Source organism: Tamandua tetradactyla, chromosome 6, assembly GCF_023851605.1.
Source record: "Tamandua tetradactyla isolate mTamTet1 chromosome 6, mTamTet1.pri, whole genome shotgun sequence".
NCBI lineage: Eukaryota > Metazoa > Chordata > Mammalia > Pilosa > Myrmecophagidae > Tamandua > Tamandua tetradactyla.
In genome coordinates, this window is record NC_135332.1 from 74677323 (window position 1) to 74695058 (window position 17736).

General features: G+C 46.5%; 1 protein-coding gene across 1 annotated transcript in view; it reads right to left on the bottom strand.

The window, feature by feature from the left end:
* The window catches only part of OGFOD3 (2-oxoglutarate and iron dependent oxygenase domain containing 3), a 52890-nt gene that overhangs the window by 34932 nt on the left and 222 nt on the right, over positions 1 to 17736 (bottom strand). Inside the window, exons 2-4 of the mRNA XM_077166297.1 lie at positions 15595 to 15812; positions 2016 to 2091; positions 1375 to 1417 (exon numbers count right to left, since the gene is read on the bottom strand). Coding sequence (XP_077022412.1) covers positions 1375 to 1417; positions 2016 to 2091; positions 15595 to 15812 — 337 coding nt within the window. The remainder of the gene's footprint in view (positions 1 to 1374; positions 1418 to 2015; positions 2092 to 15594; positions 15813 to 17736) is intronic.

Sequence of the window (17736 nt, forward strand, 5' to 3'; positions counted from 1 at the left end):
GAGCCTGGAGCCCTGGACACAGGCCTTGCCCCCACCCCTCCCCGCGGCCTGGAGACCACAGACCCCCCTGCTCCTGAGATGTGCCTTCTCCACGCCCAGCTGCAAACTCTCACAGCTGAGCCCTGGTCCTGGCTTCCCCATGCCGGAGGCAACCCACCCACCCCCACCACACCCGCAGATGACCCCTCATCTGACTTCTGCCACCACAGATTAGTTATGTTTTCTAGAATCTTATGTGGACAGAATCACATTGTATGTGCTGTTTTCTGTTGATTTCTTTCACACAGAGCAACTGTTTTGAGAGTTACGCTGCTGCCTGTTCTAATAACGCATTCTCTTCCACGTTGAGGAGTCTTCCATGCACAGAGGCCCCCACGGTCTGCTCACCCATCCTGGGCAAGAACACCTGGGTTTTCCAGGTCGGGGATCCCAGACAAAGCTGCTGTGAAATCGGTGCGGAAGAAGCTTTCGCTCCTCTTGGGCAGATAGCCAGCGTGCAACTGTTGGGCCACGGCTTTGTAAAACACTGCCCAGGTGCCTTCCAGGGCGACCACTCCATGTCAGTGACCAGCGGATGGGTCTAAGCCCCGTGTCCCCACGTCCCAGTGATTCCGTGCTGCCAACCTCCCGATCGCAGCCATCCCAGGGGCGCGAAGTGGCAGCCTGCCTGGCTGGGCCTGCATTTCCCGAGGACAAGCGATGGGGAACACTTCCCATGTTCCTGACCATCAGGGTATCTTCTTCTTTTTTAATATCTTAAGTATACCCAATATCTTCTTGAGTTCAGATCTGTGGCCTCCAGAACACTCTCCAGCTTTCCGGCTGAGGTCACATCTTCCCAGGGGCACGGTGGGGGTCTGGAGCGGCGCCGGCCACACCTTCCACCATCACTGGGCCCGACGGCTTCCTGGGCCTGGTCCTGCCTCCTCCACGGACGTCCCTCGATGGCCTCCACCTCCATCTGGACCCCACGAAGGTCAGAGAGAGAAGGGCTGGAAAAACATCTGTGCAGATGTGTACACACTCTATACAATTTCTAGAAATGGAAAACGATTTAAACTCAACGGTTTGGCTAAATGGCAGATTCAATGCAGCTGAACCCAGAATTCCTGAACAGGAAAATAAAGCTAAGGCCAGAGAGGCAGAGGAGGGACAGATGGCAAGAGCGGAGGGGAGGGAGGAACGGGAGGTGGTGGAGCTGGCCGGGCACCAGTGGTGGAGTCCTGTGGGCCCGTGACTCGGTTTACCCACAGGAGGTAGAGCGCACAGACCCCCCAGAAGGAGTGGCTGCTGCAGGGCGCAGTCCCCCAGCCCAGGGACCCGGCTGGAGCGAGCGTCCAGTGAAAAGGACGCCGGTACGCAGGTCCAACTCACCCCTCCGTCGGCTCCTCCCAGGGCCAGACCCTTCTCGGCGATGCTGCGGGGGAGTAACTGTGTCAGAAAGTGTCTACACCAGCAGCAGTGCTGCTTCCAGACCCTGCACGTGACCTCGACTTGGAGGGCTCAGGCAGAAGCAGATGCAGAAGTGCAGGTCAGGGCCTGGGCTGCAAAGCCAGTGCCCCCCATGCGTGTGACCACTGCCCACGGCCCCTGAAACGTTTCACCACCCGAAGGAGACCTTGTCCTCGTGAATGACATGCATTTCTGAAAACTTCTTTTTCAGTGACAGTTCTCCAGCCCTGCTCTCCTGCTTGTTTGTTTCAAAACTGACACATGGACTCTCTGGGGGGGGCAGCTTTGAAATGTGGGGGGCAGGGACATAGGTCTGGGAGAGGGGCGTTGGGGCTCAGAGTGCAGGGCAGGGGGCAGGGGTGGAGGAGTGGATATGGGATAAGTGCGGGGCTGGGGCACAGGGTGGGATCAGGGCTGGGGCAAGGGCAGGGAGAGGGGATGGGGGCACAGGGTGTGGGCAGGAAGAGGGGATGGGTTGGGGGAGAGGGCAGAGGGTTGGGGCATGGGGGTGGGCAGAGGGAGTCAGGGTGGGGGTTCGGGGTTCGGGGTGCCAGGCAGGTTACCTGCGTAGCTGCTCGGCCTCCTCCCTGGTAATGCTTGTATCGGTAACTCCCCGGCCACACTTCCTCGGGGTGCATCCTGGAGACAGTGTCAAAGTCGGGTGTGATGTAAACCTCCGCAACGCAGTGCCAGGGCCTGCCCTACTCCCCGCCTGGCCCCTTCGCCTGGAGAGGATGTGGGCCCCATCTAAAGGTGGCCACGGCCCTGTGACCAGCTTGAGTCAAGGCCCCAAAGGACCAGCTGTGCCCCAGCACCAGAGCTGTGCCCAGGACAAGCGACTGTTTGTGGGGACACAAAATACCCAGCAACCCCACAGGTGATTCAAAACCTGTGGCAGCCTCTCAAAATTACCAGCGATAACAGCGAGAAAAGAACCTGAGGAGGGGAAATAATCAAAACCAACCAAGAGAGGGCAAATACAGTAGTAGACAAGGGCTTAACACTGTTATGACAACTGTTGTCCCTACGCTCAAAACGGGAGAGGAAAGGTTGAAGTGCAGATAAGCAAGACTCAAGCCAAATTTCTGGAGAGGAAAACGAAGTGGATGAGAGGGAAAATACACAGGATGGGATTTACAGCAAAACAGAAAGTACACTGAATTGGATGAAAATGAAAACACAATATGTCAAAATTTGTGAGATGCGACTGAAGCAGTTTTTAATGAGAAACTTGTATCACTAAGCACCTATCTTAGAAGAGAAGGTCCTGAATCAGCTTAAAAAGCTAGGAAAAGAAAGGCAAATTAAACCTAGAGAAGCAAATAAGAAAGATCATAAGAAATCAGCAAACTAGAAAACACTAAAGCAACAGAGAAAAGAGACCACCTATGTAATTGATGAAACTCTAGCCAGAGTCACCAGGAACAAAAGAGAGACCAAGACAGAATCTACAGACAGTAAAAGGGTAATAATGTAAATAATAAATATAAACAATATCATAAACAATAAAGAACATGATAGAAACCCCTAAAGTAACTATACTGTAATAATATTAGTGCATTAACTGTAATAAAGGTACCACACCAATGCAAAAAGTTAATGATACAGGAAAACATGGGGCTGAGGTGGGGGAATTCATACAGGAAGGCTGGTCTTTCTGCATGATTTTTCAGTAAATGCATAACTGCTCTAATAAAAAGAACTCACGCAAAGTAAAAGAAGACAGGTGCAGAAACACCACAGAGTTTATGGTGGTGAAATAACCCAGAAAAGCCTAATCTATAGAGACAGAAAGTCGCTGGCCAGGGGCTGGGGCACAAGTGGACAGTGGCTACACCTGGTCATTTGGAGCCTTTTTGGATGCAGGAGATATTCTACTATTGATTGCGGTGGTGACTGCCCAGCTCTGCAAATTCACTAATTTTCACTGAATTGCACATTTAAAATGGGGGATTGATAGTATATAAAATATACTTCAATGCTCCATTAAACATTTTTTTTGTGTGTGTATGTGTGTGTTTTATTTATTTATTACTTATTTTTTATATTTCTTTATTTTTTTATTAACGGAAAGAAAGAAAAAAAGAAAAAAAAATAAAAATAAAAAAAGAAATTGACACATTTAGAAATCATACCGTTCTACATATGCACTCAGTAATTCTTAACATCATCACATAGATGCATGATCATCGTTTCTTAGTATATTTGCATCGGTTTAGAGAAACTAGCAACACAACAGAAAAAGATATAAAATGTTAATATAGAGAAAAGAAATAAAAGTAGTAATGATAGTAAAAAACAACAACAAAAAAAACCCTATAGCTCAGATGCAGCTTCATTCAGTGTTTTAACATGATTACTTTACAATTAGGTATTATTGTGCTGTCCATTTTTGAGTTTTTGTATCTAGTCCTGTTGCACAGTCTGTATCCCTTCAGCTCCAATTACCCATTATCTTACCCTGTTTCTAACTCCTGCTGGACTCTGTTACCAATGACATATTTCAAGTTTATTCTCGAATGTCCGTTCACATCAGTGGGACCATACAGTATTTGTCCTTTAGTTTTTGGCTGGATTCACTCAGCATAATATTCTCTAGGTCCATCCATGTTATTACATGCTTCATAAGTTTATCTTGTCTTAAAGCTGCATAATATTCCATCGTACGTATATACCACAGTTTATTTAGCCATTCTTCTGTTGATGGACATTTTGGCTGTTTCCATCTGTTTGCAATTCTAAATAATGCTGCTATAAACATTGGTGTGCAAATGTCCGTTTGTGTCTTTGCCCTTAAGTCCTTTGAGTAGATACCTAGCAATGGTATTGCTGGGTCGTATGGCAATTCTATATTCAGCTTTTTGAGGAACCGCCAAACTGCCTTCCACAGTGGTTGCACCATTTGACATTCCCACCAACAGTGGATAAGTGTGCCTCTTTCTCCGCATCCTCTCCAGCACTTGTCATTTTCTGTTTTGTTGATATTGGCCATTCTGGTGGGTGTGAGATGATATCTCATTGTGGTTTTGATTTGCATTTCTCTAATGGCCAGGGACATTGAGCATTTCTTCATGCGCCTCTTGGCCATCCGTATTTCCTCTTCTGGTAGGTGTCTGTTCAAGTCTTTTTCCCATTTTGTAATTGGGTTGGCTGTCTTTTTGTTGTTGAGTTGAACAATCTCTTTATATATTCTGGATACTAGACCTTTATCTGATATGTCATTTCCAAATATTATCTCCCATTGTGTAGGCTGTCTTTCTACTTTCTTGATGAAGTTCTTTGATGCACAAAAGTGTTTAATTTTGAGGAGCTCCCATTTATTTATTTCTTTCTTCAGTGCTCTTGCTTTAGGTTTAAGGTCCATAAAACCACCTCCAGTTGTAAGATTCATAAGATATCTCCCTACATTTTCCTCTAACTGTTTTATGGTCTTAGACCTAATGTTTAGATCTTTGATCCATTTTGAGTTAACTTTTGTATAAGGTGTGAGATGCGGGTCTTCTTTCATTCTTTTACATATGGATATCCAGTTCTCTAGGCACCATTTATTGAAGAGACTGTTCTGTCCCAGGTGAGTTGGCTTGACTGCCTTATCAAAGATCAAATGTCCATAGATGAGAGGGTCTATATCTGAGCACTCTATTCGATTCCATTGGTCGATATATCTATCTTTATGCCAATACCATGCTGTTTTGACCACTGTGGCTTCATAATATGCCTTAAAGTCTGGCATCGTGAAACCTCCAGCTTCGTTTTTTTTCCTCAAGATGTTTTTAGCAATTCGGGGCACCCTGCCCTTCCAGATAAATTTGTTTATTGGTTTTTCTAATTCTGAAAAATAAGTTGTTGGGATTTTGATTGGTATTGAATTGAATCTGTAGATCAGTTTAGGTAGGATTGACATCTTAACTATATTTAGTCTTCCAATCCATGAACACGGTATGCCCTTCCATCTATTTAGATCTTCTGTGATTTCTTTTAGCAGTTTTTTGTAGTTTCTTTATATAGGTTTTTTTGTCTCTTTGGTTAAAGTTATTCCTAGGTATTTTATTCTTTTAGTTGCGATTGTAAATGGGATTTGTTTCTTGATTTCCCCCTCAGCTTGTTCATTGCTAGTGTATAGAAAAGCTACAGATTTTTGAATGTTGATCTTGTAGCCTGCTACTTTGCTGTACTCATTTATTAGCTCTAGTAGTTTTGTTGTGGATTTTTCCGGATTTTCGACATATAGTATCATATCGTCTGCAAACAGTGATAGTTTTACTTCTTCCTTTCCAATTTTGATGCCTTGTATTTCTTTTTCTTGTCTAATTGCTCTGGCTAGAACCTCCAACACAATGTTGAATAATAGTGGTGATAGTGGACATCCTTGTCTTATTCCTGATCTTAGGGGGAAAGTTTTCAATTTTTCCCCATTGAGGATGATATTAGCTGTGGGTTTTTCATATATTTCCTCTATCATTTTAAGGAAGTTCCCTTGTATTCCTATCTTCTGAAGTGTTTTCAACAGGAAAGGATGTTGAATCTTGTCAAATCCTTCTCTGCATCAATTGAGATGATCATGTGATTTTTCTGCTTTGATTTGTTGATATGGTGTATTACATTAATTGATTTTCTTATGTTGAACCATCCTTGCATACCTGGGATGAATCCTACTTGGTCATGATGTATAATTCTTTTAATGTGTTGTTGGATACGATTTGCTAGAATTTTATTGAGGATTTTTGCATCTATATTCATTAGAGAGATTGGTCTGTAGTTTTCTTTTTTTGTAATATCTTTGCCTGGTTTTGGTATGAGGGTGATGTTGGCTTCATAGAATGAATTAGGTAGTTTTCCCTCCACTTCGATTTTTTTGAAGAGTTTGAGGAGAGCTGGTACTAATTCCTTCTGGAATGTTTGATAGAATTCACATGTGAAGCCGTCTGGTCCTGGACTTTTCATTTTAGGGAGCTTTTGAATGACTAATTCAATCTCTTTACTTGTGATTGGTTTGTTGAGGTCATCTATTTCTTCTTGAGTCAAAGTTGGTTGTTCATGTCTTTCCAGGAACCCGTCCATTTCATCTGAATTGTTGTATTTATTAGCGTAAAGGTGTTCATAGTATCCTCTTATTACCTCCTTTATTTCTGTGAGGTCAGTAGTTATGTCTCCTCTTCCATTTCTGATCTTATTTATTTGCATCCTCTCTCTTCTTCTTTTTGTCAATCTTGCTAAGGGCCCATCAATCTTATTGATTTTCTCATAGAACCAACTTCTGGTCTTATCAATTTTCTCTATTGTTTTCAATTTCATTTATTTCTGCTCTAATCTTTGTTATTTCTTTCCTTTTGCTTGCTTTGGGGTTAGTTTGCTGTTCTTTCTCCAGTACTTCCAAGTGGACAGTTAATTCCTGCATTTTTGCCTTTTCTTCTTTTCTGATAAAGGCATTTAGGGCAATAAATTTCCCTCTTAGCACTGCCTTTGCTGCATCCCATAAGTTTTGATATGTTGCATTTTCATTTTCATTCGCCTCTAGGTATTTACTAATTTCTCTTGCAATTTCTTCTTTGACCCACTTGTTGTTTAAGAGAGTGTTGTTGAGCCTCCATGTATTTGTGAATTTTCTGGCACTCCGCCTATTATTGATTTCCAACTTCATTCCTTTATGATCCGAGAAAGTGTTGTGTATGATTTCAATCTTTTTAAATTTGTTAAGACTTGCTTTGTGACCCAGCATATGGTCTATCTTTGAGAATGATCCATGAGCACTTGAAAAAAAGGTGTATCCTGCTGTTGTGGGATGTAATGTCCTATAGATGTCTGTTAAGTCTAGCTCATTTATAGTAATATTCAGATTCTCTATTTCTTTATTGATCCTCTGTCTAGATGTTCTGTCCATTGATGAGAGTGGTGAATTGAAGTCTCCAACTATTATGGTATATGAGTCTATTTCCCTTTTCAGTGTTTGCAGTGTATTCCTCACATATTTTGGGGCATTCTGGTTCGGTGTGTAAATATTTATGATTGTTATGTCTTCTTGTTTAATTGTTCCTTTTATTAGTATATAGTGTCCTTCTTTGTCTCTTTTAAGTGTTTTACATTTGAAGTCTAATTTGTTGGATATTAGTATAGCCACTCCTGCTCTTTTCTGGTTGTTATTTGCATGAAATATCTTTTCCCAACCTCTCACTTTCAACCTATATTTATCTTTGGGTCTAAGATGTGTTTCCTGTAGACAGCATATAGAAGGATCCTGTTTTTTAATCCATTCTGCCAGTCTATGTCTTTTGATTGGGGAATTCAGTCCATTAACATTTAGAGTTATTACTGTTTGGATAATATTTTCCTCTACCATTTTGTCTTTTGTATTATATATATCATATCTGACTTTCCTTCTTTCTACACTCTTCTCCATATCTCTCTCTTCTGTCTTTTTGTATCTGACTCTAGTGCTCCCTTTAGTATTTCTTGCAGAGCTGGTCTCTTGGTCACAAATTCTCTCAGTGACTTTTTGTCTGAGAATGTTTTAATTTCTCCCTTATTTTTGAAGGACAATTTTGCTGGATATAGGACTCTTGGTTGGCAGTTTTTCTCTTTTAGTAACTTAAATATATCATCCCACTGTCTTCTAGCTTCCATGGTTTCTGCTGAGAAATCTACACATAGTCTTATTGGGCTTCCCTTGTATGTGATGGATTGTTTTTCTCTTGCTGCTTTCAAGATCCTCTCTTTCTCTTTGACCTCTGACATTCTAACTAGTAACTGTCTTGGAGAATGCCTATTTGGGTCTATTCTCTTTGGGGTGCGCTGCACTTCTTGGATCTGTAATTTTAGGTCTTTCATAAGAGTTGGGAAATTTTCAGTGATAATTTCTTCCATTATTTTTTCTCCTTCTTTTCCCTTCTCTTCTCCTTCTGGGACACCCACAACACGTATATTTGTGCGGTTCATATTGTCCTTGAGTTCCCTGATACTCTGTTTGAATTTTTCCATTCTTTTCCGGATAGTTTCTGTTTCTTTTTGGAATTCAGATGTTGTAACCTCCAAATCACTAATTTTATCTTCTTTCTTTTTAAATCTACCATTGTAGGTATCCGTTGTTTTTTCCATCTCTTCTACTTTATCCTTCACTTCCATAAGCTCTGTGATTTGTTTTTTCAGTTTTTCTATTTCTTCTTTTTGTTCTGCCCATGTCTTCTTCATGTCCTCCCTCAGTTTATCGATTTCGTTTTTGAAGAGGTTTTCCATTTCTGTTCGTATATTCAGCATTAGTTGTTTCAGCTCCTGTATCTCATTTGAACTACTGGTTTGTTCCTTTGACTGGGCCATATTTTCAATTTTCTGAGCATGATCCGTTATCTTCTGCTGGCGTCTGGGCATTTAGTCAGATTTCCCTGGGTGTTGGACCCCACAGGTTGTAAGATTTTTCTGTGAAATCTCTGGGTTCTGTTTTTCTTATCCTGCCCAGTAGGTGGCGCTCATGGCACACGTTTGTCTACAGGATCCACCAGTAAAAGTTGCTGTGGGTCCTTTAACTCTGGAAAACTCTCGCCATAGGGGAGGTTTGGCAGCCGAAGCGTCTTGGAAGAGTGCCAGCCGGCCCGGGGGTCCGAACGCGGGGAGGGTCGCCGGCCGCCGCAGCACGTGAGAGCGCCCGACCAAATTTTCTAGTCGGCCCGAGGCGCCAAGCGTGGCGGAAGGGCGCCAGCTGTCGCAGCCCGGGAGAGTGCACTGTTCCCAGGCAGACCGGGGAGTCACGTGTTTGGAAGGGACCCCCTGCTCACCGTTCTCCGCAGTCTGGGGATTTCTGACCCAACTCTTTCAGTTGGTCCGGGGGGCCTCGCGTGGTGGGGATGCCAGCCGCCGCGGCCTGAGGGGACCGCCTGCCCAATTCTGCCAGCTGGCCTGGGAAGGAGGAAGGGAGGGACTCCGGCCGCTTACCGTCCCGCCCAGGAAAGCCCGCGTCCCTCGGTGTTCTCACCGGAGCTGGTTCTCCCAGACAGTCAGCTGTTCCACGATGGGGTACGCTGTCCCTTTGATCTCCGTCGTGGCTCCGGGAGCTGGTCTGTATTGTCTCTACTCCCCCAGTAGCTGTTCTGGAGGAGGAAAGGTGAGGGCGGCAAGGCTGTCGAGGCTGGTGGCGGAGGAGCTGGTGAAGGCGGGAGAAGAGGGCACCGTGGTGGTTGGAGAGCCGCCGGAGCAGGAGGGGGAAGAGGGGGGAGAAGGAGGGCGGGCGGGTCGGCTGCTGCGGGGCGTGGGCGCTGTGCGGCGGGCCGGCGGAGAAAGAGAGGGGAGAAGGAGAGCCTATTAAACATTTTTAAAAGAATAAACAAACAGCCTGAAAACTCCTATATATAGAAGAAATTGAATTTGTAGTTAAAAACATTTCCACAAATAAATCTTCAGGTCCAGATGGTAAATTCCATCAAAAATCTAAGGAAGATATCAATTTCATATAAAAAGTTCCAGAAAATTGAAAAGGAGAAATATTTTCCCATTCATTCTATGAGATCAGCATTACTCTGATACCAAAATCAGACAAGAAACTCAAAAGAAAAGAAAACAAGAGGAAAATATCCAACTCCAGCAAAACGCATGAAAATGATATCATAACCAAGTGGGGTCTATATCTGAAGTGCAAGTTTGCTTTAAGATTAAAAAATCAGTCAATGTATAGGGAGTGAGATCCTGTTGGTTTGCACAGGTTGATATAAGACCCGATACTTCCCAGGAGTAACGTGGGCAGAAAACTAAAAAGAATCTGCGAAGTCCCCTTGAGGGACTGGGAAAAAGGTGAAAATATTAAAGTTCCCCACCGGGGGAAGGAAGACTTGATGTTTTTGCAAGCATTGGGAACTGCCATTTGACAGGACAGGCCCTTGATCCTGGGGCTTGCCTTTATGAAACTTATTCTTGCCAAGGAGAAGCTACGTCTACTTATGATTATGCCTAAGAGGCACCCCCAAAGATGTGATCTCTCTTTCTAAGTCAACTTAGAATTCACTGCCCTCCCCCTTATGTGGGACATGACTCCCAGGGGTGTAAATTTCCCTGGCAATGTGGATGAGTCAGGACCTGGCATCACGGGGATGAGAAAGCCTTTTTGGTCAAAAGGGGGAAGACAGAAACGAGACAAAATAAGCTTTCAGTGGCTGAGAGATTTCAAACGGAGTAGAGAAGTTAGCCTGGAGAAGTTATTCTTATGCATTATATAGATTTTCCTTTTCAGTTGTTAGTTTTCAGGAAATACCTGAAACCATTGAACTGTAATCTAGTAGCCTTGATTCTTGAAGATGATTGTATAACCATAGAGCTTTCATGATGGGACTGTTTGATTGTGAAAACCTTGTGACTAACACTCCCTTTGTCCAGTGTATGGACAGATGAGTAAGAAAAAACAAAGGGAGGTATGGGGGTTACGGGATGTTTTGGGTGTTCTTTTTACTTTTATTTTTATTCATAGTTCTCTTGTTTTGGGAATAATGAAAATGTTCAAAACTAGATTGTAATGATGAATGCACAGTTTTATGATGATACTGGGAACCACTGACTGGACACTTGAGATGATGATAGCACCATAAAAAATCATTGAAGGGAAAAAAAATCAGTCAATGAAATCCACCACATTAGTGGACTAAAAATGTAAAAATGTATGAATTATCTCAATAGGTGCGGAAAGAGCACTGGATAAAAACCAATATCCATTTCTAATAAAAACTGGAAACCAGAAGGAGTTCCCTCAGCTTGATAAAAGATCTTTATGAGAAACTGGAAGCCAGCATCAGCCTTCCTGGTGAGAGATGGAAGGAAGCTTCCCAGAGGCCAGAAGCGAGACCAGGGTTTCATGTGGACCTGCAGACTTCAGCCAGCGTGTGAGGGCAGGGAAAAGACATTCAGACAGGAAAGGAAGAAGTAAAACTATCTTTAATCATAGACGACATGATTATGGGCAAAATCCTGTGGCATCCACAAAAAGCTACTAGAACTAATAAGTGATTTTAATAGGCTGCAAAACATGGTTCCACAGATTAAACCAACTGTCTCTTTATATACTAGCAAGAAACAATAAAAAATTGAAATTTAAAAAATTACGCCAGTTACAACAGCATCCGAAAATGCAAAATACTTAGGTATAAAAATGACACATGATGTGCAAGGCCTGTACACTGAAAACTATCATATTTGCTGGCAAAACCAAAGAAGACCTGCCTAAATAGAGAGCTATAAAATATCTAAGATTGGAAGGTTCAGTTTCGTTGATACCTCAGGTGTCTTCACATTAACAAAGAGAGGCAATGAGTTCCAGGCAAAACTGCCACCGGCTTGTTTGCAGAAATTGACAACCTGATTCTAAAATGCATTTGAAAATGTACAGGACCTAGAACAGGCAAACAACTGTGGAAAAAGAAGGAAGTTAGAAACATACTGCCTGACTTCACAATTTGCTATAAAGCTATAGTAATCGAGACAGTGTGGCACTGACATAAAGAAGTACAGAGAATTCAGAAATACATCCACCTGTGTATGGCAAACTGATTTTCAACAAAAGTGCCAAGGCAATTCAAAGGGGAAAGGATAATCTTTTCAACAGAATGCCTCTGGAATGAATGGATGTCCAATATGGAAAAAAAAAAAAAGAAAAGAAACGTGACCCTTACTTTCAAATGCATGCCTCATGCATTTGAAAAATTAACTCAAGTGAATCACAGACTTAATGTAAAACCTAAAATTCTTCTAGGAGAAAATCTTCATGGGCTTGGGTTAGGCAAAGAGTTTTAGATACAACACCAAAAGCACACCACGTAGAAGGGAAGCTTGGTTAACTAGACTTTATGGAAGTTGAGGACTTTTACTCTTCTACCATTAAGAAAATGAAAAAACAAGCTTCAAACTGGGAGAAAATATTTACAAAGCTCATAGCTAGTAAAAGATTTGAACCCAGAATGCGTAAAGAAGTGTCAAAGTTCAGTAATGAAAGTAACAGCTCAATTAAAAAAATGCACTAAGCGTTTAAATAGACACTTCATCAGAGAAGATATATGGATGGAAAATGAGTCCATGAAAAGATGCTCAGTATCAGGAGCCACAAGTGAAATGCATTTTAAAACTACAATGAGATGTATTACCAACTTACTGGAGCGGCTAAAATTAAGAGACAATAACAAGTGTTGTCACTGATAGGAAAAAACTGGAGCACTCACACACTGTGGTGGGGATGGGAAATGGGCCACCACTTGGAGAACAGTTTGGCAGCATCTCTGAATGTTAAACATACACCCACCATGCAGCCCTGCCATTCCAGTCCTAGGTATTGACCCAAAGAAATGAAAGATTAAGCACACACAAAGGCTTGTACGCAAATGTTCTAGCAGCTTTCTTTGCAACAGTCTAAAACACCCCAGACGACCATGGATAAACAAACCAGTTTATCCCTGGAATACCACTTGTACATCATGGATAAACCTCAAAATAATTACACTAAGTGGAAGAAGGCAAAAAAAAAAAAAAAAAAAGAACATACTGTGTGGGTCCATTTATATTAAAATTCTAGAAAATGTGAGCTAATTCAGAAAATAGATCAGTGGTTGCCTCGGAGATATCTATAGCTGTTAAATCTTACCAAATTGTATACTTTAAATATATGCAGCTAAAGTATAGGTTATACCTCAATTTCAAAAAAATGTATATAGGGCAGGGGACGGTGGTTCAGCAGGCAGAGTTCTTGCCTGCCATGCCGGAGACCCGGGTTCGTTTCCCAGTACCTGCCCACGTACAAAACCAAAAACAAAAAAAAGTATATAATGTACCTAAAATCAATTTAACAAAAGGTGTATAATATATATCAGAAAATTATGAAATGCATAAAGATACTCCAAGACCTAAATAAATGGAGACATGTAACTTGCTCATGAAAGGAAACCAGTTATTGCAGAGCCTTCTCTCAAGGGTTGCTGTACTTGCTTCGGCTATGTGGCTCTGTTCTGTCTTCTTCTCTTTTTCCATCACTGTCCTAGCTTTCAAAAAACGATTTTTCCATGGTTAGGAACGAAGGTGACTTTTTCTCCCCACCCACTTGCTAACGCTCTCAACATGAACAAAGCTTCCGTGTCACCCCAACAGCCCTGCACTGCACCTCCCCATGCTCGTCGCCCCTCGAGTGGGAGGAGGGGCGTTCTGGGTCCACAGGCCCCCTCTCCACCCCTTGCCCTGCAGACTCTCGAGGGCTGGTTCTGGAGAATGGACTCCATTTCTAGGTGCGTCTCCACTGCGCCCCTCCATGGAAGAAGGGGCCCTGTTATGGGTTCAAGTGAAAAGCATATGAAATTTTAGAATACATGGAATGTTCTCTTAAAAACCCAGCTCAGTACGCCAGACTCTTTAGAGTAAAAGCATCTAGGCAGCTGGGAGTGTGCAGGAAAGCAGTAGCCAGTGACGGTCCTCCAACCTGGGGTCTGGTGGGGTCCGGTGGGGTCTGCTGGGGGCTTGTAGGGTCTGGTGGGATCTTGTAGGATCCGGTGGGGTCCAGTGGGGTCTTATGGTGTCTTCTAGTACCTGGTGGGGCCCAGTGGTGTCTGCTGGGGCGTTGCAGGGTCTGATGGGGTCCTTTGGGGTCTGGTGGGGTCTGGTAGGGCCTGGTGGGGTTCTGGCAGAGTCTTATGGGGTCTGGTGGGGTCTTATGGGGTCTGGTGGGGTCCAGTGGGGTCTGATGGGATATTGCGGGGCCCTTTGGGGTCTGCTGGAGTTCTCCAGGTGCTGAACTGCCTCGTCCCCGCCCCCACGGCCCTGACAACCATGGGCTCCTGTTCCTTGGCTCTTCTGGGACCCCCACCCAGCCTCAGGCCCAGATTAGGGGCTACCCCCCAACGTAACCAGAATGAGAGCAAGACTACGATGCAGATCGGAAGGAGGGCCTCTCATAGTAAAGGTCAGGAGGGACCCTGGTCGCATTTTCTGCATGACAAATTTCTACCACATTCTCTATGTTTTCTGATTTCAACTTTCTTACCCCCTGTGCAATAAATTCTCTTATATCCTTCTAGGCAAATCAGCTGCACCTAGCACCTAGCTTTCTGACCCCCTCCCCCCGCCCGGCCTCCCATGCCTGAGTCCCCCGCCCTGGTGCCCTACCCTAGCTACCCAAGATGTCCCCTTGCCCTTCCATGTCTCCTTGGGCTTTCCCCAGCATATGTGGGGTATAGCCAGGGAGGGGCCAGCCCTCTGGGAGGCTGATGTGCACCCCAGAAAGGCTGCAGAACACAAACCCAGCAGCCACTGCTCTGCTGAGATCTCTGCAGCGTCCACTCTCAGGTGGCCACAAGAGCTTGCCCATGCAGACCCCTGGCCCCTGGAGCTGGCCCCTTGGGGATCCCCCAGGAGTCTGTGCCATAGGTACCCAAGGAAAGGAATGAGACGCCATGGCAGGCTTCCAATGAGGTCGAGTGCCCTGTTCTCTGGTACCCCACCTGGCATCCAGATGGACACTTGGATAGAGCACAGGCCCTCGCAGCCGTGAGGGCAGGGCCACTGCGACCTGGCCGGACATGCAGTAACACGTCCTGCTCAAGCTTCTCAACCACTGCCATGGAAAGATACATGTAAACTCAAAATTGACCCTCAAAACTCGGAGACCCCCAGGTAGGACCTGGGCACGGACGTGCATTAAATGAGTAGGGCTAAGATTACAGCCCATCCTTGTGCCCTCACACTTCCTAGCCCGTCACCTCCTGGCCCTTCTGACCTCTGACTTCACGATGTGTCCCAGTCCCTCCCCAGAGCGCCCTCAGGTCCCACCTCTGGCACGGCACCTCCCACAGGCACTGCCATGAGACGAAGGCCACGACTTGGGCGGTGGCCCTGGTGGGAGTGTCCCTGCTGGGTAGAGCCTGTCCCACCTGCTGCCCTCGCTGGGGCTCTGCTGTGGGCCCAGGGGGCCTCCATCTCCTGGCCATAGTGGGTGATGGAGGCCAAGTAACCTGAGCATGAGGACAGGTCACTCATCAGACCTCCCAACACTTTGCACACGCGCACCCCTCTTTCACGGGGTTTCCAGCAGTGGGCCACGGCAAGAGGCAGACAGCGCATTCCATGTGGGGCGGGCAGCAGTGCGTGGCCCGAGGAGCTGCATTTCCTGGGAACCGCAGGGGTGCCACCAGCACGCACCTTCGAACCTCTGGTGGCTGTCATAGTCCTTGGAGCATGGCACCTCCATGAACCTGCCCGGCAGGACCTCTCCGCGGGATGCCAGGACCTCGGGGATGTCCTGGGGGCCCCTCAGGCTGCTCCAGAGCAGCAGTGCGGCCAGCGCAGCACAGATACCGGGGACTGCGGGCCTCAGCCACCTCCACAGGGCCTCCCGCCGGCCCGGAGCCATCATGGGGCTGTGGAGAGAAGACAGGCACGCGTGTCATGCCGTGTCGTGCAGGGCCACCACGTCTACAGAATGCAGCACTTCATCGGCCTTGCTGACCCTCTTCTCACCTGAGCATTCTGCCAGTCACTTCCGAGCTGAGAAGTGGCTTCATCAGTCCACACACAGTGGTGACAGGCATCCCACGGAAATGTGCAAAGCCGCAAGGACGCGGAAGGCCCCTGCGATACCCACCCACCACCCTGGCAGTCTTGGGCCCTTCCCTGTCTCCAGTGCCCAGACGTGGGGTGGAAGGACGAGGCGGCCAAGGTCCTCCCTCCACGCCCAGCCCTGCAGCGCCTCCTGGATGCCCACGGGAGTCTATGTCCAGTCGCGCTGCCCATCCCTGAAATGACTGCCCCATCACACATGTGATCCCCCCACACCCACACATAGAGGTGTGCCCCCTACACACACATGTGCACACTTGAACTGATTCATGAATTGAACCTGCTCAAGTAAAACAGCAAACCAGCCAGGTGAGAGTGTATGAACACCCTGGAAATTATCTGAGACCAAAGCCCTTTCTGCACAACCTGGGATTAATTCTCAAGGACGGCAGGTGTGACATGTCAACAGAAATGAATGAAGCAGCCCCCAAGGAAAGCAAAAAATAAAGCAATCAAAACAAATCATTGCATGCTAAAAGATCTCTCGCTAATAATTATAAATCAACTATCGTCTGTGAGAGTGTGTGTTAGGAGAGGAGTGGCCCAGTGGGACCTGGCATCTAGGAGGTGCCTAAAAGGAAACAGAAGGAACAAATAGAAAAATGGGAGGGATGGCACAAAGTCAAGGCAGAAGAGAGTTCCATATAGAACAGCATGGTTAAGCTGGAGCAGGAAATCTTGCTGATGGACCACTAAACCAGCAGCTGGTGTCCATGAAAGAGATACAGCCTCTCCACAGGTAGAAGTCTGGGGTCTGGGGAGGGCTGAGGAGGGGCTGTGCGGGTGCAGACCACTCTCAAGGATGTGTCCCTGGAAGGGGACAGGGTGGTACCCAGTGCGAGGGGCAGCTACTGCTGCCCCTCTTGCATGCCTGCCTCTGCCAGGGCTTGGCAGCAAAAGGTCACAGACCTAGCCTCCCCAAAACGGGGTCCAGAGACTCCCTGTGAGTCTGGGATGAGAAGCGAGGCTGCTGGCCCCAGCCTTGGGCCCTGTGGAAGCACTGGGACCTGATGACCCTGCATGTTCCCCTCTGGCCAGGGCTCTAGGAGGGAGCAGCTTTCCTGACCATTGAGATCAGAGGTCCTTTTCCCAGAACCCGAACCCCTAGTGCTCACAGGTGGCTAGGAAAGCTCCAACTGTCTGTTTTAAAAATGCCTTCTGCTCACAACAGTGGAAGCAGATGTTTCTGCAATATGAGCACCGGGAGGGTAAGGCCAGAAGGACAAGACACCCAGGGTCCCTGGCCCCAGAGGAGAGGTCAGGGTGGGGGTGCTGCAGCTGGGGCTCAGGCAAGAGGCTGCTGCCCATCGTGCCCGAAGGGCCTGGCTGCCTCCTGTAGCTCAGTCCTTACATCTGGGCCTCCGGCTGAGGGTTCATAGAAGGGGCCTCAGCAACAAGGTCCTCAATCAAAGGCTGTGCCTGCGTCGCCAAATGCAACTCGAAGATTGGCTGGAGCGCGAATTGGCCGAAAGCGACTTTTCAGGCCACCGAGCCGGGCCTCCTCCATCCTGACAGGGTCTAGGGGCACCTGGACGCAGCCTGCCCAGGTTCCGACCACGCCCCCACCGTCCAGGCCACGCCCCCGCGAACAACCACGCCCACCCCCTTGAGCACGCCCCGACCACCTCGACATCTACGCCAGGCCACGCCCCCGGCAGGCCCCGCCCACGCCGCCGCGCGGCTCCGGGGCCAGACCCCGCCCGGCGCAGGCCCCGCCCAAGCCCG